This window comes from Tenrec ecaudatus, chromosome X, assembly GCF_050624435.1.
Source record: "Tenrec ecaudatus isolate mTenEca1 chromosome X, mTenEca1.hap1, whole genome shotgun sequence".
Taxonomy (NCBI): Eukaryota; Metazoa; Chordata; class Mammalia; order Afrosoricida; family Tenrecidae; genus Tenrec; species Tenrec ecaudatus.
Genome location: NC_134548.1, coordinates 56164667 through 56181514, shown reverse-complemented (window position 1 = coordinate 56181514; position 16848 = coordinate 56164667). Strand labels below are relative to the sequence as shown.

The following is a 16848-nucleotide window of genomic DNA, read 5'->3' as shown; positions in this document are numbered from 1 at the left end:
ATTAAAAAAATTTTTTTAATGCAAAAGTGGCATAGGGGAAAAAGCTACTGTATACAAACATTTCTGGGGTGAAGACTGTGTAGTATGGCAGAGACCAGACCAAAACCAGGGATGCACATGGTAGACAATGGTGGATGAGGTGGGGAAAGGAAAATAAAACTCTTTCTTATACACATATGAGTGTATCTATGAATTTGTTTCTCTAGTTAACCCAGACTAACTCAGTCAAACTTTCAGATGTTTGAGGCACTGTTTTCTACAGTGGTTGTACCACTTTGTATTCCAACCAGCAATAGACAAGGGTTCCAAGAGTGAAAGTTTATCAAGCACATCAGATTTCCATTCAACAATGAGGGCATCAAAAGGGTAAATATGGTAGTTCCAGACCCCCATTCATTGAGTGCCCTCAAAGCAAAAGATCTGAACCAAAGATCACCAATTCTATAACCTTAGGATAGCAGCCATCTGCTTCTTCTCACAATAGGGCTTTTCAACTTAGTCCAAAGGAGTATATCAGTTGCTTAAATCTGCTATACGTGAGTTCAAGGTAAAGCGCAGGTAACTCACTTAGTGGTGTTTCCATATTGGATCCTAGGTATGACCTATGGAAGATAATAACATAGATAAAGGGAAAGGCTATGTATAATGAGGAGGAGATTAGCACAGTATGACTTTTAACTCAAAACGTGAGCCCTGGTGGCATAGTGGTTATGCATTGTGTTGTGATCCATAGCGTCTGCAGTTTGAAACCACCAGCTGCTCTGTGGGAAAGAGAGAAGGCTTTCTACTCCTGTAAAGAGTTAAGATCTTGGAAATGCACAGGGGCAGTACTACCCTATCTATAAGCTTGCTATGAGTTGGCATCAACTCAATGGCAGTGAGTTTGGTTTCAGGACTAAAGTGAAGCATTTTCAAATACCTGGAAAGTTATTATTGAGGTTAAATTGATGCTCATGATCCCTTCTTCTTTCACAATCAGTGCAGTAAGAGTTACAGAGAGAAATTTGAGTTCTTTCTACTGCATGGCTCTGGGTATTTCTCCTAGTATTATTTCCTATGTTGGCAACTAATCATAATTCTATATTGTTTACAACATTGAATCATGGAATATTTGGGTAAAGCCTCACTTCCTCCATTAAACACTTGATATTTTATCTTAACTGTTTCTTGGGTTAATATTTTCTTGTGATAGGAGTTGTTGAAAGAGGATGAGGAAGAGAAAGCAAGAATGTGGCTTTACAGAAAATAGTGAAAAAACAATACTTGGATGACTTCTTCACTTCTCTAAGATTAGCACCATGGTGGTAAGGAATCAGTGAGAGATTTAGATGATCTAGGAACCAATCAGAGGGGCTGTTATCAGTCTTTCCTTCCATTCTTTTGTACACTTTTTTCCAAAAGTAGTCTCAAATATCTAATCACATTGGCCTGCCTTTATACTAAACACTAGAACTGGTCTCAAATTAGTAAGACCTTGGCCCTCGTTTTCTTGAGTTTAAGAATGAAGATAAAGGATTATACCCAGTCCTGTCCCTGTCAAACTATTCCATGGGGCAGAAATTTCTACATGGGACTAAATTCTCAAATTGAAACACTGTTGCCCAAGGATCTCTCTTCTGGCTCACAAAGAAGAAATATAAGAATTATTTATTTATTCTTCTGGCTTGAGTATATTTCTCTGTCCAGTTAGAGGGAACTTTAATATTTCATTACTTAGAAAATCACTATGGAGTTTAATCAAAATATAGTTGAAGAGAGTTACCATCAATTCCAACTAGAAGACTTTCAGAATTTTAGACAGATAGCCCCCCAACCTCACACCTGAGTATTGAAGTAACTCTAGAAAACCATTCCATATATTGCTATAATTTCCATGTCCAGAGATCAAATTGAGATGTTGGATTAAATTGTGTCAGTTTTTTCTAATACCCAACATTCTAATTTTGACAGAATTCACATTTGCATATTTGTCATCTTATAATGAAGAAATGTTATAAAGATGTTTTAATGTAAATGCAGTTTTCAATGAATGCCAATTCAGAATCTGCTGCCCTCCCCCCTGCACCCCCCCCAAAGACCTCCTTTAGCATCTAGGAAAAAAGAATAATTTGTGAATGGGAAAGCTGAAAGCCCACACTATCAGCTACTCTCAGATCTGAACACTGAGGCCTATCAATTGCGTGAGGGTTCTCTGCTTGGACTGGGCAGCATCCCTTGGTTCTTCATTGTAGAGACCCATTTGTCAGTTTACACATAGTTCAATTCCTTCTTCCGTTAGGGCAGTGGTTCTCAACCTTTCTAATGCTGTGACACTTTAGTACAGTTCTCATGTTGTGGTGACCCCCCCCCAAACCATAACATTATATTGGTTGCTACTTCATAACTATAATTTTGCTACTGTTATGAATCAGGCGACCCCTGTGAAAGGGTTGTTCAACCCCCAAAGGGGTCATGACCCACAGGTTGAGAACCTCTGCATTAGGGTAAAATCTCCTAAGAAAGGAGAAAACTCACATAAACTACAGTCTGAGGCATAGCCTGAGGCATAGAACAAAACCTCACAGCACTTTCCTGGGCAATAAGAGGAGCAGTGAGTCATTTTAACGAGAATAATTTTTAATTAAATTTACAATTCAATAGTATGATAATTTTTTCCTCTTCCTTAGAAAACATAAATATTCATAAAATTATCAGTTTTGGAAAAGATAAACAAAAAGTGTAAAAAAGCGATCAAAAGACAAATTGAAGTACAGAATACGTATGTGTGCCTGGTTCTGATGGTTGCTGCTAGGCTTCTAGACTCGTCTCAGAATCAGTTCAAGATCTTTTCCAGATTCAATTTGCCCAAGGGGGGCATTTTAGTGACTTCAAAGTAGATCCTGCAAAAAAGAGACTTTTGCTCAATATGAAATAGTCCAAAATGTTCCATGTGACAAGTAGGACATAGGGCCCAGGTTTCTAATCATGCTTTAATCCAAAAGAAACTGTTCTCTAAATTTTTCTATTTTTTCCTTAAATGAGACTAATCTGAGCCTAGTGGTTTAAGGTTTCCCCAGGATTAAGTACAACCCCAACCTCAACAGGTACTTACCGGAGAGAATACTTGGAATACACAGTTTTCAAATTTGAGTCACAAGATTGAAAAGTCAGCATGCTGTTCAGCTGCCTGACCAAGGGGTAAAGATCAGAGATCTTGTAGCCACTGCAATATTCCAGGGTAGGAACCTGGTAGAAGCAACAAGAACAGTAATTTTTACTTTAGGAAGAAGACCCTTCTTCTACCTCTGCTGTCCTATCCTAAATCCTTCAATGCCCCCTCTTAACCTCTGGTAACTGTTGGTCAAATGTGGTTCCTTTTATTTTTCTTGATTTTCTTGATATAGTATTCACAAATCAGATATTTCCATGGTTAAGTCACATTTAAAATGAGTTACACAGTGTTCTAAGCACTTTGTGCATTCGCTCATTTAATCTTCACAACAATCTTATGAGCTCAGGACTCTTATTCCTATTTACAGTTGAGAAATTAAGGCACTAAGAATTTAAATAGCTTCAAGTGTTCATACAGCTCATGAGAGGCAAAGTTAAGCTTTGAAAACTAGACGTGGTATTCAAATATATCATTATTGCATAATGGGTATGACCAGCACTTTGGAGTCCTAGTTCTGTAGACCCTATGCTAAGTGAGATTATAACTCTTGGATCCTGAGAAAGGCAATTGAGAGGCTTAAGTCAATAAAGTGTTTGCTGATCGGGATAGTAGTATTTCAATGTTTTAACATTTCATTATCATCACTTTCTTTTATTGACTGTTTTTTCTAGTGTAGGGAATTTCATTCTGACTTTTCCAAGTTCTTAAAACTGAGGAGGTTTTTACATCAGTAGAGGCACCAGAATTTTCTAGGTACCATGGCAGAGGGATGGTTTCAAAAGGACCTGTTCTGTGTTCCAAAGAAGACCTTATGACACAGCTCTCAAGAGAACCACCCCCATAAATCCATCTTTTGAAAATGGAACATATGTCTGCTGCACACACACCCCAATTTGCCACCAAATGCATAACTGTGAGATTTTCAAAGAAATTTTATGAATAGGTATCTATCATTTCCCTTATATACTTCCTATAAAAGTGAAAAGCCAGCTATTGAGGGAGGTGGACCTCCTGGATACTTGCTCAGCACTTTTCAATAAAGTTACTGTCTCCTCCTCAAAGATCAGTCACCAGATATTAAACTTTTTGCGTTCGTTAATATTAGAAAATTCATAGCTGTGGGTCTGTGGTTATTTTTCACCTAGGTTTCCACATCTCTTCCCTGAGACAACACTGGTTTTGAATCCCATGACCTTATCCCCTATACGTCCATACCCAGTGATCAAGCTTTCTCATGTAGAGGGCCAGGAGGAAGGAACTAGCAGCTAGCTTGGAAGCCCTCTCCTGGATATAGTCGTATTCTTGCAGGGTCATCTCACAGATATAGCGGGACAGAGTCAGGGTCTTCATGTTGGCATGGAGACACTAAAGGTAGAAAGAAGAGACTCTCAACAACCAACTGGAAAAGTAAGCATCAGTCAAAAGATTCTGCTATACACACTCTCTTCACTTATCTCATCCAAGGCCTTTCAGGGGTCCTCAAACTATGGCCCGTGGGCCACATGTGGCCCGCCAAGGACATTTATCCTTCCCACCGTGTGTTTTTGCCCCATTTGGTTTTTTACTTCAAAATAAGATATGTGCACTGTGAGCAGGAATTTGTTCATAGTTTTCTTTTAAACTATAGTCCGGCCCTCCAACGGGTCTGAGGGACAGTGAACTGGCCCCCTGTTTAAAAGTTTGAGAACTCCTGGCTCTACATGAGATATTTACCTTTCCTGCCTCCATAATTCATTCTAAGGTCCCAAGCCCCCAAAGCACAGAATCTTTATGGGCAGATTATAAACCAACTTTGGAATCTGCCACCATTAAACAAAATTCTAAGTGTGTTTGTGGTAACCTTCTATCTGACTATTTTGTAAGAATTATCCTTTGAAGACCCAAAGTCCCCCAACTCTGAGTTTGACCTATTCCATCACAATAGATAGTCCATGATGTCAAAGAACTCTTTCCCTTTTCATGCTTGACCTTCTTTCGAAATTTGTTGCCACACACATACATAGACATACAAATAAAAAAGTAACTAATTCACATATAGAATACAAAAATTATTAAGTTACCTACTAGGTAACCAATACCCAGGTAAAGAAATAGCACATTGCTAGTATCCTTCAGAAATCACCCACTCATATGTTGCTACCTGGTTAAAGAAATATTTTCCCCATCCCTCCTCCCTTACCTGAAAACTTGATAGGCATGGAACAAACAGAATGCAATTAAACAGAATGTTGATGCATTGTGAAAACTGTTCATGAATGTTGCTGTACAAATTGCTGGTTTGCAAAGCATAGCTATAATTTTAAATGAAAACACACAAAAAACTTTTTTGAAAAAAATATGTAACTATGCTTTCCAAAACAGCAATTTGACTCCCCAAACGTTATAGTTTGCTAACCTTTAATTGGAGGAGAAATTTCTAGCTGACCCCTTTCCCTTTTATCACTACTCAGACTTCCATTGTTGGCATATATAAAACTAACCAGTCACTGAGAGAATGAAGATGTGCCTCTTCTATTTTACCTTAGCATATCTGCGCAGAAAATGATAGGCAGTAGGGATGTTGATGTCAAAATTGAGGGTTTTCAGTATGCTAGTTTCCATGGCAAGTACCTCATGTCGCTGATAAACATCATCACAGATGTACAAGATGTCAGCCACACTAGGTGGGCAGGTCTCCTGGGGGGGAGAGGAGAGGTAGTTACACCAAGCCCAAAACAGCACTCTGCTTCCAGCTGAATGGTAGATAAGACAAGGCACAGGGGCAAACAAACATAGATCCTAGAGCAGGGGTACTCACACTTTTTCAGCAGGCAAGTTACTTATTAAATGATCAAGTCAAAATGATCTACCAACTACAAAAATGGAAAACATTTTTATTTATTTATTACATTTATTCATAAATGCACTGAGAATTCTTTATATGTACAATATGTGTTTATGTATCTTGCACAACCACATGAGTCCACATTGCACAACACAACACACTGAACTATGTACATTTTTGTCATGACCTGAGTTGACTCTGATGACTTGCACTGAATGGAATGAGCCAGGGATGCATAGTCCGGGTAGTAGCTGCTGACAGCCAGCCTCAAGCACATTTCCAAATGGTCATCAGTCCTGGTGGAACGGGACTTGGGCTTAATGATCTTGATGTGGGAAAAGGCTGACTCACACCAATAAGCAGAGCCGAATCATGCAGTCAAGGAGGGAGCACATGTTCTCATGCTTGGGTACTTTGCCTCTGTGAGTTCCAGAACTGTTCATGCGCTCTGGACTTCAGCTGAATGTCGGCCTGTAGTGTCAAAATCTCCCATTCCATATGAAAGTGATACGTTTTTGTCCTCTTACTTGGTCCATCTCCCCAACTCATTTTAATACCCTTTCTTACGTTTAAGAGGAAAAAAAAACAAGGTCTAAAAATTGGTGATAACTTAGCTTGTCAGTTTTGTTGCACTCAGCGCAGTTATTTGTGCATGCGTTTGACACCTAAGAGTGCATCTGACTGGCTGCGCTGTAGATCAATTAAGTGGCGGGATTAATGATAGGCTTTCGTCTATTTTTTATGCCATGTGATTTACTCACACTACATTTGTGATTGACTAGTAGATAGCGATTGACGTATTGAGCACCCCTGTCCTAGAGAATCAGCAATGACAATAGACAACAGGACACTAAGACACATAACATCATCCAGAAATCAAAACCAATATGTTGTCCATATGTACCATCAAGTCAGTTCAGCCTTATAGTGACCCTATATACAACAAAACACTGCCCCGCTCTGTGCCATCCTCACAATTGTGCTTAGCTTCTTATGACAGTCACCTTGTCAATCTACCTTGTTGAGGGCCTTCCTCTTTTTCATTGCCCCTCCGCTTTACTAAGTGTGATATCCTTCTCTAGGAACTGGTCTCTCCTGACAACATGTCGAAAGTATATGAGATGAAGCTTCACCATTCTTGCCTTAAAGAAAGACCATGGTTCTACTTCTTCCAAGGCAGATATTTTTGTTCTTCAGGCAACCCATAATAATATTTTCACTATTCTTCACCAGTACCATAATTCCAACACATGCATTTTTCAGTCTTCCTTATTCAGTTTTCAATTTTCACATGCATATGAAATGACTGAAAATACCATGGATTAAGTCAGGGGCACCTTAGTCCTCAAAGTAATCTTCTTGCTTTTCAAAACTCTAGAGAGGTCTCGTGCGGCAGATTTACCCAATGCAATGCACCATTTCATCTTTTTACTGCTTCTTTCATGAGTATTGATTGTGAGTCCAAGCAAGATGAAATCCTTGATGATTTTAATCTTTTTTCTATTTATCATGATGTTACCTATTAGTCTGAAAGAGCCCTGGTGATGCAGTGGCTACTCATTAGGCTGCTAACTTCAAGGTCAGCAGTTTGAAACCACTAGCCACTCCTCAGGACTAAGAATAGCTTTTTAAGCAATGAAGTCCCCAAGGAATCCTGAAAATAAGACTTTGGAACCAATGCGCAGGGTTTGGCACTTCACCAGATCGAACTGAAAAACAATCAGAAGGGTCAGCAGACAGACCTGGAATGATTTATAGGATTTTTCCCACTTTTAATTTTTTCTCATGTCTATCAACCTAAGAAAGGCAGGATAACCAATCCTGGGGAGAAAATAACGGGGGCCAACAGCTCCGGTGTGTGGGTCGGGGCTGGGGACATAAACACCGGAGAGAAGGAGGTGGGAGAAAGGGAGGGGAGAGCCAACAAACCCAGGGACAAGGGAACAATAAGAGATCTAAAATCAATGGCAAGGAGGGCATAGAATGCCTGATGGGGTTTGATCAAGTGCAATATAGATGAAAGAAAGTACTGAGAGTCAAATGAAAGTCAAACATGCTAGTGGGACAGGAGGAAAGTAAAAAGAAATAGAAGAAAGAACTAGGAGGCAAAAACATTTATAGAGGTATAAATACAGGCATGTACATTTATAAATATATTAATATATAATGATAGAGATTTAGGTATATGTACATACATTTAAATGGTAAGTTTTAAGGTAGCAGACCGGCATTGGGTGTCTACTCAAGTATTCCCTTAATGCAAGAACACTTTGCTCTAATAACCTGGAATTCTGTGATGCTCACCTTTCTGACACAATTGCTAAAGTCAAATGGATGCATAACAAATGAGGTAAAGAAAGCTGTTGGTGACCAGCTGTTAAAAGATATAGCATCTGGGGTCTTAAAGGCTTGAAGTTAAACAAGCAGCCATCTAGCAGAAAAGCAACAAAGAACACATGGAAGAAGCACACCAGCCTGTGTGATCAAGAGGTGTGGACGGGATCGGGTATCAGGCATCATAACACCCACAACAAACTAATACATCAATACAAATGATGGGGTTCGGAGTGGAGACCAAAAGTCCATCTATAGACAATTAGACATTTGGGTCTAATTGTCTCCCAGAAGGGTCACAAGGAAGGAACAAATCAGCCAGGGTACAGCATAGCACAAACGGAAAACACAACATTCTTCTAGTTCTTCAATGCCCCCCCCCCACATACACATTATCGTGACCCCAGTTCTACCTTACAAATCTGGCTAGATAGGAGCATGAACACTGGTACAGATAAGAGCTCTTGACACACGGAATCCAGGACAGATAGACCCCTCAAGAACAGTAATAGGAATAGCCATACCATGAGTGTAAGGGGAAGGAGAAACAGAAGAAATGGGGAACCAAACAACAGAAACATGGGTGAAGGGAGACAGTGGATGGTGTAAGATATGAAAATAATAATTTGTAATTTATCAGGGTCCACAGGGTGGGAGAGTGGAGAAGGGAGGGGGAAAAAGAGGAGCTGATACCAAGGGCTCAAGCAGAAAGAGTTTTGAAAATTATTATGGCAACATATATACAAATGTGTTTGATACAATTTATGTATGGATTGTTAAATAAGAGCTGTCAGAGCCCCCAATAAAATGATTTATTAATTTTTTAAAAAAGAATGATTTTTCTACTCCTGTAAAGAGTTATTCTTGGAAAATCATATAAGTCAGCATTGACTCTGTGGCAGTGTCTGTTTTTCACTTATTAGTCCAGTTGCGAAGATTTTGGCTTTCTTGATCTTCGTCAGTGCGTGCCTCTCTTTCTCCTCACGTTCATCAAACAAAGCTGTTATTTGGGTATTGCAGGTGGTTAACAAGACATCTTCCAATCCTGATGCCAAATTCTTCTTCATGTAATCCACTTTCCCTGGTTATTTGCTCAGCATGCAGATTGAGTAAGTGTGGTGAGAGGATGCAACACTGGCACACAACTTTCCTGATATTAAACCACTCCCTCCTTCTGTTTGCATAACTGCCTCTTGATACAGGAGCACAACTCGGTGTTCTGGAATTCCCATTCTTCTCAAGGCTATCCATACTATGTTATGAGCCACACCACTGAATGCTTTGGCACAGTCAATGAAACACAAGCCAACATCTCTAGTAATTTCTGCCTTGAGCCAAGACCTATCTAACATCAGCTGAACCTTGGTCAGCTTCCTGTCACTGTACTGCTGCAACCATTTTTTTATGATCTTTAGTAAAATTTTACTTGCATGTAATATTGCTCTATAACTTCAGAACAATTCTGTTAGGTCATCTTTCTTTGGAATGGGTACAAATATACATCTCTTCCCGTCAGTTGGCTACATAGATGTCTTCTAAATTTCCTGGCATAGATAAATGAGTTCTTCCAGTACTTGACCAGCTTGTTGAAACATTTCAATTGGTATTCCATCACTTCCTGGAGCTGTGTTTTTGCTAATGCTTTCAATGCAGCTTGAACTTTTTCCTTCAGCACCATTGGTCCTTGCTCATATGCTACCTCCTGACATGGTGGAATGTTGACTAGTGTTTTTTTTATTGGGGGGGGGGGTTACAGTGACTGTATTTTCCCCATTTTTGTTTTGATGTCACTCAAAACTTGAATTTTTTCTTGAGTTCTTTCAGTTTAAGATATGTTGCGCATGTTCTTCCTTCTTGGTTTTCTAACTCTAGGTCTTTGCACATTTATTTATGATATTTTATTCTGTATTATAGAGTTGTGCTTTATAATTTTCTGTTCAGATTTTTTACTTCATCCTTTTGTTCATTTTCCTTAGCTACTTTATGATGAAGAACATGTTTGAGTCTCTTTTGACTTTGATCTTTTCTTCCTTATCTTTTTAATGATCTTTAGCTTTCTTCATGCATAATGTTCTAGATGTTCTCCACAGCTCATCAGGTCTTCTGTTATTAGTGTCCAATGCAGCAAATCTGTTCTTAATATTTTCTCCAAATTTAGATGGGGTAGTCCCGTGATCAAATTTTGGTTCTGGTGAACTTGTTTTGATTTTCTTTAGCTTCAACATGAGCTTACCTATGAGCAGCTGATGATTTTTCCACAGTCAGCCTTGTTTTAGCTGTTGATATATTGAACTTCTCCATCATCTTGTCCCACTTGAAGTTTTGTGTATTCCATCTAGAGAAGTCCATGTGCATAGTTTTTTGTATGTTGTTGAAAAAAGGTATTTGCTATGAATAAGTCATTGGTCTTTCAAAATGTATCATGGGTTGCTCAACTTTTTTTCTATCACCAAGACAAGATTTTCCAACTACTGTTCCTTCCTCTTTGTTTGCATTAAAACCACCAATAATTATCAATGCATCCTGATTTTTATGTTTTATCCAACTGAAGATATTAGTAGAAATTTTCAACCTCTTCATCACTAGTTTTAGTGGTAGATGCATAAATTTGAATATTAGTTGCAGTGATTGGGTTTCATCAAAGACAGATAGGTATAATCTAAACACAGATAGCATTGTAATACAAGATATATCTTGAAATATCCTTTTTGGTGGTGAATGCGCCCTATTCCTCTTGATTATGTTATTCTCAGCATAGTAAACCATATGATTTTCTAATTCAAATGGTGAATACCAGTCCATTTCAGCTCACCAATACGAAAGGATAGTGATCTTTATGCATTCCATTTCATTTTTAATGACTTCCAATTTCCTAGATTCATACTTTATATACCCCATGTTTCAATTATTAACATATATCTTGTCACTGATTCTTCTCATTTTATGTCATGCCCCATCAGTAAATGAAGGTCTCAAAGGTTTTACTTCCACACATCATTTACTTCCATTCACATCATTATATTAGACTTTACTTTGTTAAGGCAGCTCTTCCTCAGTCATATTTTGAGTCCCCATGACCTGAGGGGCTCATCTTTTGGCACTCTCTCTGAAAATGTTCTGTTTCTCTTCATTAGGCCTACAGTATCAGACAATGTTTTGATGCTATGCATGAAATCTGAGCCATTAATATGTCAGAATTGAGTTGCTGTAGTTTGTCATTGACCTTAATTATAGGACATGGTAGTACTAAGGGACAATCACTAAGGTGGTCTTTACTCCATTATACAATCCTAATCCAATGTCCCCTTGGAAATCAGGATCAATCACACCACTCAACACCGTAACACCTTTCTTTTTTATCTACATGTGTGAGAAATCTAAAATGTCTAGGAGACATTCTTAATTTCCAATTCAATAGAATCAGGGCTGTGTCTCCAGGTGGGAGTATTCTTTCCTTTGGAACTAAGATCTTCAGACCCAAATTTCATACAATCTCAGGGAAAGAAAGTGAAAATGTTGAGTGAGTCATCGACATCAGGAACAATAGTAAGTGGTGCCATTCCCACTTCCTTCCCTTGTTTTTTGTACCCATGAATCCTGGAAATTAAACAAACAGCATCGTATATTGGATGTTGGTTTAGAGCATACACAGCCTTCTAGAGAACATTACCCCAACCCTGCAAGGTATTATCATCTAGCTGACACCATAATTGTGTCTTTATACGGTCATTCCATTATTTGATTAAGTCAGCTGCTTCAGGATGATGGGTAACATGGTAATACCACTAGATTGCACGAACAAGGATCCATTACCACAGTTCATTTACTGTGAAATGAGTCCCTTGTTACTAGGTGTTGCTGTGTGTGATACTATGCTTATGGATAAGATATTCTGTGAATTCACAAGTAGTTTCGCTGGAAGCATTGCATGTAAGAAAGGCAAAGCATACCCAGAGTAAGGGCCTATTTTTGTATGAACAAAATGCTTCCCTTTCCATGATGGAGGTTGTCTTATGTAATCAACCTGCCACCAGGTTGCTGGTTGAGTTCCTTGAAGAATGTTTCCATATCTTAAACTCAGTGTTGGTTTCTGTTACTGCTAGATTGAGTACTCAGCAGTGGTAGTAGCCAAGTCATCCTGGGTAAGTGGTAGTCAATGTTGCTAAGTCCACACATAACCTCTCTCCTTGCCAGCATGGTTCCTTTGTTCATGCACCCATTTGGCAATGACAGGAATGGCTCAGAGAAGAAGATGATTAATCTCCACAGAACGTGTTATACCAGCCACTTGTCTGTAACAATCCCTCTGCAAAAGTGATCTTTTGAGATCATTCACATGAGACACAAATATCTTCACTTCTTTGGCCTATTCAGAGGTCTATTTACATACCTCTTCCCCACACCTCTTTGTCACCAATTTTCCCACCAAACAAATACATTATTAGATCCTCTTCTAACTTCTCAAGCTTAAACACTTAGTGGGCTTAGTGGGCCCATAGGAGCAAATGCAGACTGATCCAACCTTATGTTCTTTCCACCATTATATCATACCCTTAGTAACCATTCCCACACAAATTCTCCAGGTTTATGTCTACACATTTTTTTAAATCTGGAAGATTTTCTTCCTGGGTTCCCATCTGGACTTCTCCTTTAGAGACTTACTGTGAATTAAGCCTAGTTATAGGTCTAGAAGCACTAATAGGTGGTGAGGATGTTTCCTGAGAAATTGCAACAATATCTTTTAAGGCATCTACCTGGAGCAATACTCCAGAAAGTCCCAGCGGTATTCCCAATTAGGTTAATCACCTCAAGAGTAGGTCGAGGCAGTGATTTTTTGTTGAGAGTGCATTAACCTCTTCAGATGGGGCCTACATAGTTCAATGAAATGTAGGTGCCCAATGTCTTCTGGATTATCTTCTGGGTTATTAATCTATATCCCCATCCCAAATTTCAGGGTCCCATTTCTTTCCAATTAATGCCCTCACTTTAACATCAGATACCATTCTAGGTTGAGGATTAAGCTGGGATTTGAATTCAGTTACTTGTATGATAAGAATCTGGATTTGTTCTTCAGTCCTATCAGTTCTGTTACTAGAAGAGATAAGGCTCTCTTTCATGGTGAAAATGAAAGCTTTACAGCCTTTCATGTGATGTTTGAGCCATCCCTCCAGAACCCTGAGGTCATCTCTTTACCAGTTTATCTATTGTAACGAGTAAAAACCAACCAGCTTCTCTATATTTCTCATCCTGACAATACTGTAGAAAAATAGCGAACACACAATCATCTAGAGTCTCACTTCTCACCAACACTTCATCTGTTGGTGATGCTATTTCGAGTATTTAATTTTGTCACCTCATGCCATGGATTAACAGCACCTGCCTGTTTATACTTGAAAACCAATTTAGAAAACTCATCTTTACAATTTTGTTTCTCTAGAATGTAGGTCCCAAAATTTATCTGGCTCTTTTCAGAAAAACAAATAAAAAACGGAATGTCCCCTGGCAATTAAAAACTTTTGTATTATAGTCTATAATCCAGAATAAAGTGTAGATATCTGCTTGTGCAACCACCTGGATTGTTTCAGTACCCTCGGGGGTGGCATTGCCCACTTTAGAAAGCACTGCTCTGGTTAGAAATCCATTATCTGTAAACCCTTGGACTAGACTTACCTCAAATTTTGCTGCAATTAGAAAGGCAGTAGAACCAAGGAGTTGCAGCTTGTCTCTCTTGAATACAACCTCCATCAAGTAATGATCAACCAGCTTCACAGCCAAATACAGCGTCTCATGACTCATCTTAAAGGTCATCTGGATGAATATACAAAATGGGGAAGGAATCTGTTTTTTGCCCAGATCCAAAATCATATCCAGATATATCCTGCAATCTGGAGTATGTATAGCATTAAGGAAAGTGGAGCTCTAGTCCTGGCCAATTAGGAGTCTGGTATGAATGTGGAAATTACCTGAGCTAGTGTGTCTCGGTATAGCTACTATGCCTTTGCCTCACAATTGTTATGTTTGGACCCATTTTTGCAGCCACTGTATCAATTCATCTTGTTGAGGGTCTCCGTCTTTTTGCTGACCCTATACTTTAGCAATCATGATGTGCTTTTCGAGGGATTGGTCTCTCCTGATGATATATAGAAAAAGTACACGAGAGAAAGTCTCACCATCCTCTCTTCTAAGGAGTATTATGGCTGTACTTCCTCCAAACAGATTTGTTTGTTCTTCTGGTAGTCCATGGTATGTTCAATATTCTTTTCCAGCCCCATAATTTGAATGCAGAATTGCTCTACAGAATCACCAAATGCAGCTCAATTTACCTTGAAATTGTTCTAACAGAACTTTCCCCCTAATACGGTATAAAGCAAATTCTTCCTTATATTGAGTGCATTCTTCTTTATCTAAGCTTCCCTTTATCAGGTTTCCTTTTTTCAACAGACTATTCTTATTACTGGGTCCTGAATAGTCATAAAAATAGGTCAATTTAAAGCATTGGATAAGCTGATACCAATTGGATATATTATTAACAGAACTGGATGGATAACAATTCAGTAATAGACATATTAAGTTTCTGAATAACAGAAATATCAAGGAGTACTTCTTACTTTTCCTGGAATATGGTCTTGAATCTTTACAGAAATCTGTATAAGTTTACTACTGCTGATGTAATAAATCAACACAAATTTAATGTCTTAAAACTACAAAATTCGTCCCAAATGGAATTTTCCAGACTCAGATCGAGATGTCAGTTGATCTGTGCTCTCTTTTGCCTTTTCAACCTTCTGGAGGCTCCCTACATTCCTTAGTTTGTGTCTCTCTTCCTCTTCAAAGGGATGCTGGTGACACAGATGTTAACCACTCAGCTGCTAAGGGGGAAAAGTCAGTGATTTGAATCTATCAGACAGTCTATAGGAGAGAGATGTGATAATCTGCTTCTATAAAGATTTATGGTCTTAGAAACCATATGACAAGGTATGATTTTGACCTACAGGGCCACTCAGAGTCAACATTAACTCAACAGCAAGAGGCTTGGGTCTCTCTCAAAAAACACCAATTGATAGATAGATTTTCTCAAATTTCATTCTTCTGCCTCCTTCTTTCATATTCAAGGACCGCACAACATAAGGTTCACTTGGATAATCCAAAATATGATCTCTTTGTTGAATAATATCTGCTATCTTAATTTACATTAATAAGCATCGCCAGAATTATCAAGAAACTGAAGTCAGGTAATTACCCCCACATGCTAAAAAACAAAAACAAAAGAGAGGTTAAGAATGGAAAGCAAGACGTTCTCTCAAGATTTTGTCTCTGTGGGTAAATGAAAGAGCCATCCACTACTTATATAAATCTTACCTAGTAGGTTCTTGCTAGTATCAAATGGAAAAATACGACTGAAATTTGGAGCCAATACATTATAAATCAGCAGTTCTATTACAATAAAATTCCTTCCTTAAATGTAATACAATATCCTCTTAATAAAATTCTCCCACTTAGAGCACTATGGAGCAAGTATAACCCTCCAATGAAAGACCTTTAACTCGTGAAGAGAGCAATTGTGTCTCCTATCAGTCTTCACCACTCCAGACCAGATAACTTGACTTCCTGTAATTTGCATTCATCACTTTGGCATCAGACTCCAAATGATGTCTTTTGCCAATTAGAGAAGAATGGCGGTGCTCTGGGCAATTTCAAGCGCCTTTTGATTATTTGTCCATTTTGTATTGTGGTGGCTTGCATGTTGCTACAAAATGGAAGCTATGCCACCATTATTTCAAATATTGACAGAATCAATCGAGACACCCTAGACTCAGACAAACAAAGAAGATAGGGGAAGTGGTAGACCTCTTAGGAATTAGCCATTGAAAACCTTACAAATAGTGGTGGAACATTATCACATATAGTGCTAGAAGATGAACCACGTCAGGTTGAACAACTCAAAATACACCTGGGGAAGTTGCCTATTCAAAGTAAAGTTGACCTCAATGATGTAGATGAAGCAAATCTCTCAGAACTTTTATTTATGATGGGGTATTACTCAAAATGGGAAGAAAAATCTGCAAACACATCCATTAATAATTAAAACTCAGAATATACAAAACAGGAAAATGGAAGTCATTAAAAGTGAAATGGGAAGAAATCAGAAGATGGCTAAGTGAATCCTTCTATTACAGTCATGAGGAAAACATCAAGAAAGAGAAAATAAGGGATAATCAATTATGGGAAACAACTTCATAGATAAATAACTCAAGCCCTCTGATGTCCAGAGATGGTGGGAGTAGCAGAGTGGAAGAGGAAAGGGTACATGGTCAACAAGAGACCCTTCCTCCTGCAGGATCTAGAGCTGATCTCATGGTAACTTGAGTGACCTCTTAACTGCCCAGCTACTGGACACCCCTTACACTTGGCTCCCAGACTCTCCACCCAGCCTCCTCATCTCTCATTTGGTGAGAATAGAGCCAACCCCAACAATAATAATATATTATTTTAAATGACTTAAAGTAATGTTTTCCATTTCCAATGGGAAAAAAAGAGA

The 16848-nt window shown here is 38.6% G+C and overlaps 1 protein-coding gene across 1 annotated transcript in view; it reads right to left on the bottom strand.

Moving 5' to 3' along the window:
* Positions 1–2812: 2812 nt before the first annotated feature.
* CCNB3 (cyclin B3) overlaps positions 2813–16848 on the bottom strand; it is a 55732-nt gene continuing 41696 nt past the window's right edge. The window contains exons 7-11 of the mRNA XM_075538372.1: positions 13980–14117; positions 5672–5827; positions 4367–4516; positions 3092–3225; positions 2813–2879 (exon numbers count right to left, since the gene is read on the bottom strand). Of these exons, the coding sequence (XP_075394487.1) occupies positions 2813–2879; positions 3092–3225; positions 4367–4516; positions 5672–5827; positions 13980–14117 (645 nt within the window). The remainder of the gene's footprint in view (positions 2880–3091; positions 3226–4366; positions 4517–5671; positions 5828–13979; positions 14118–16848) is intronic.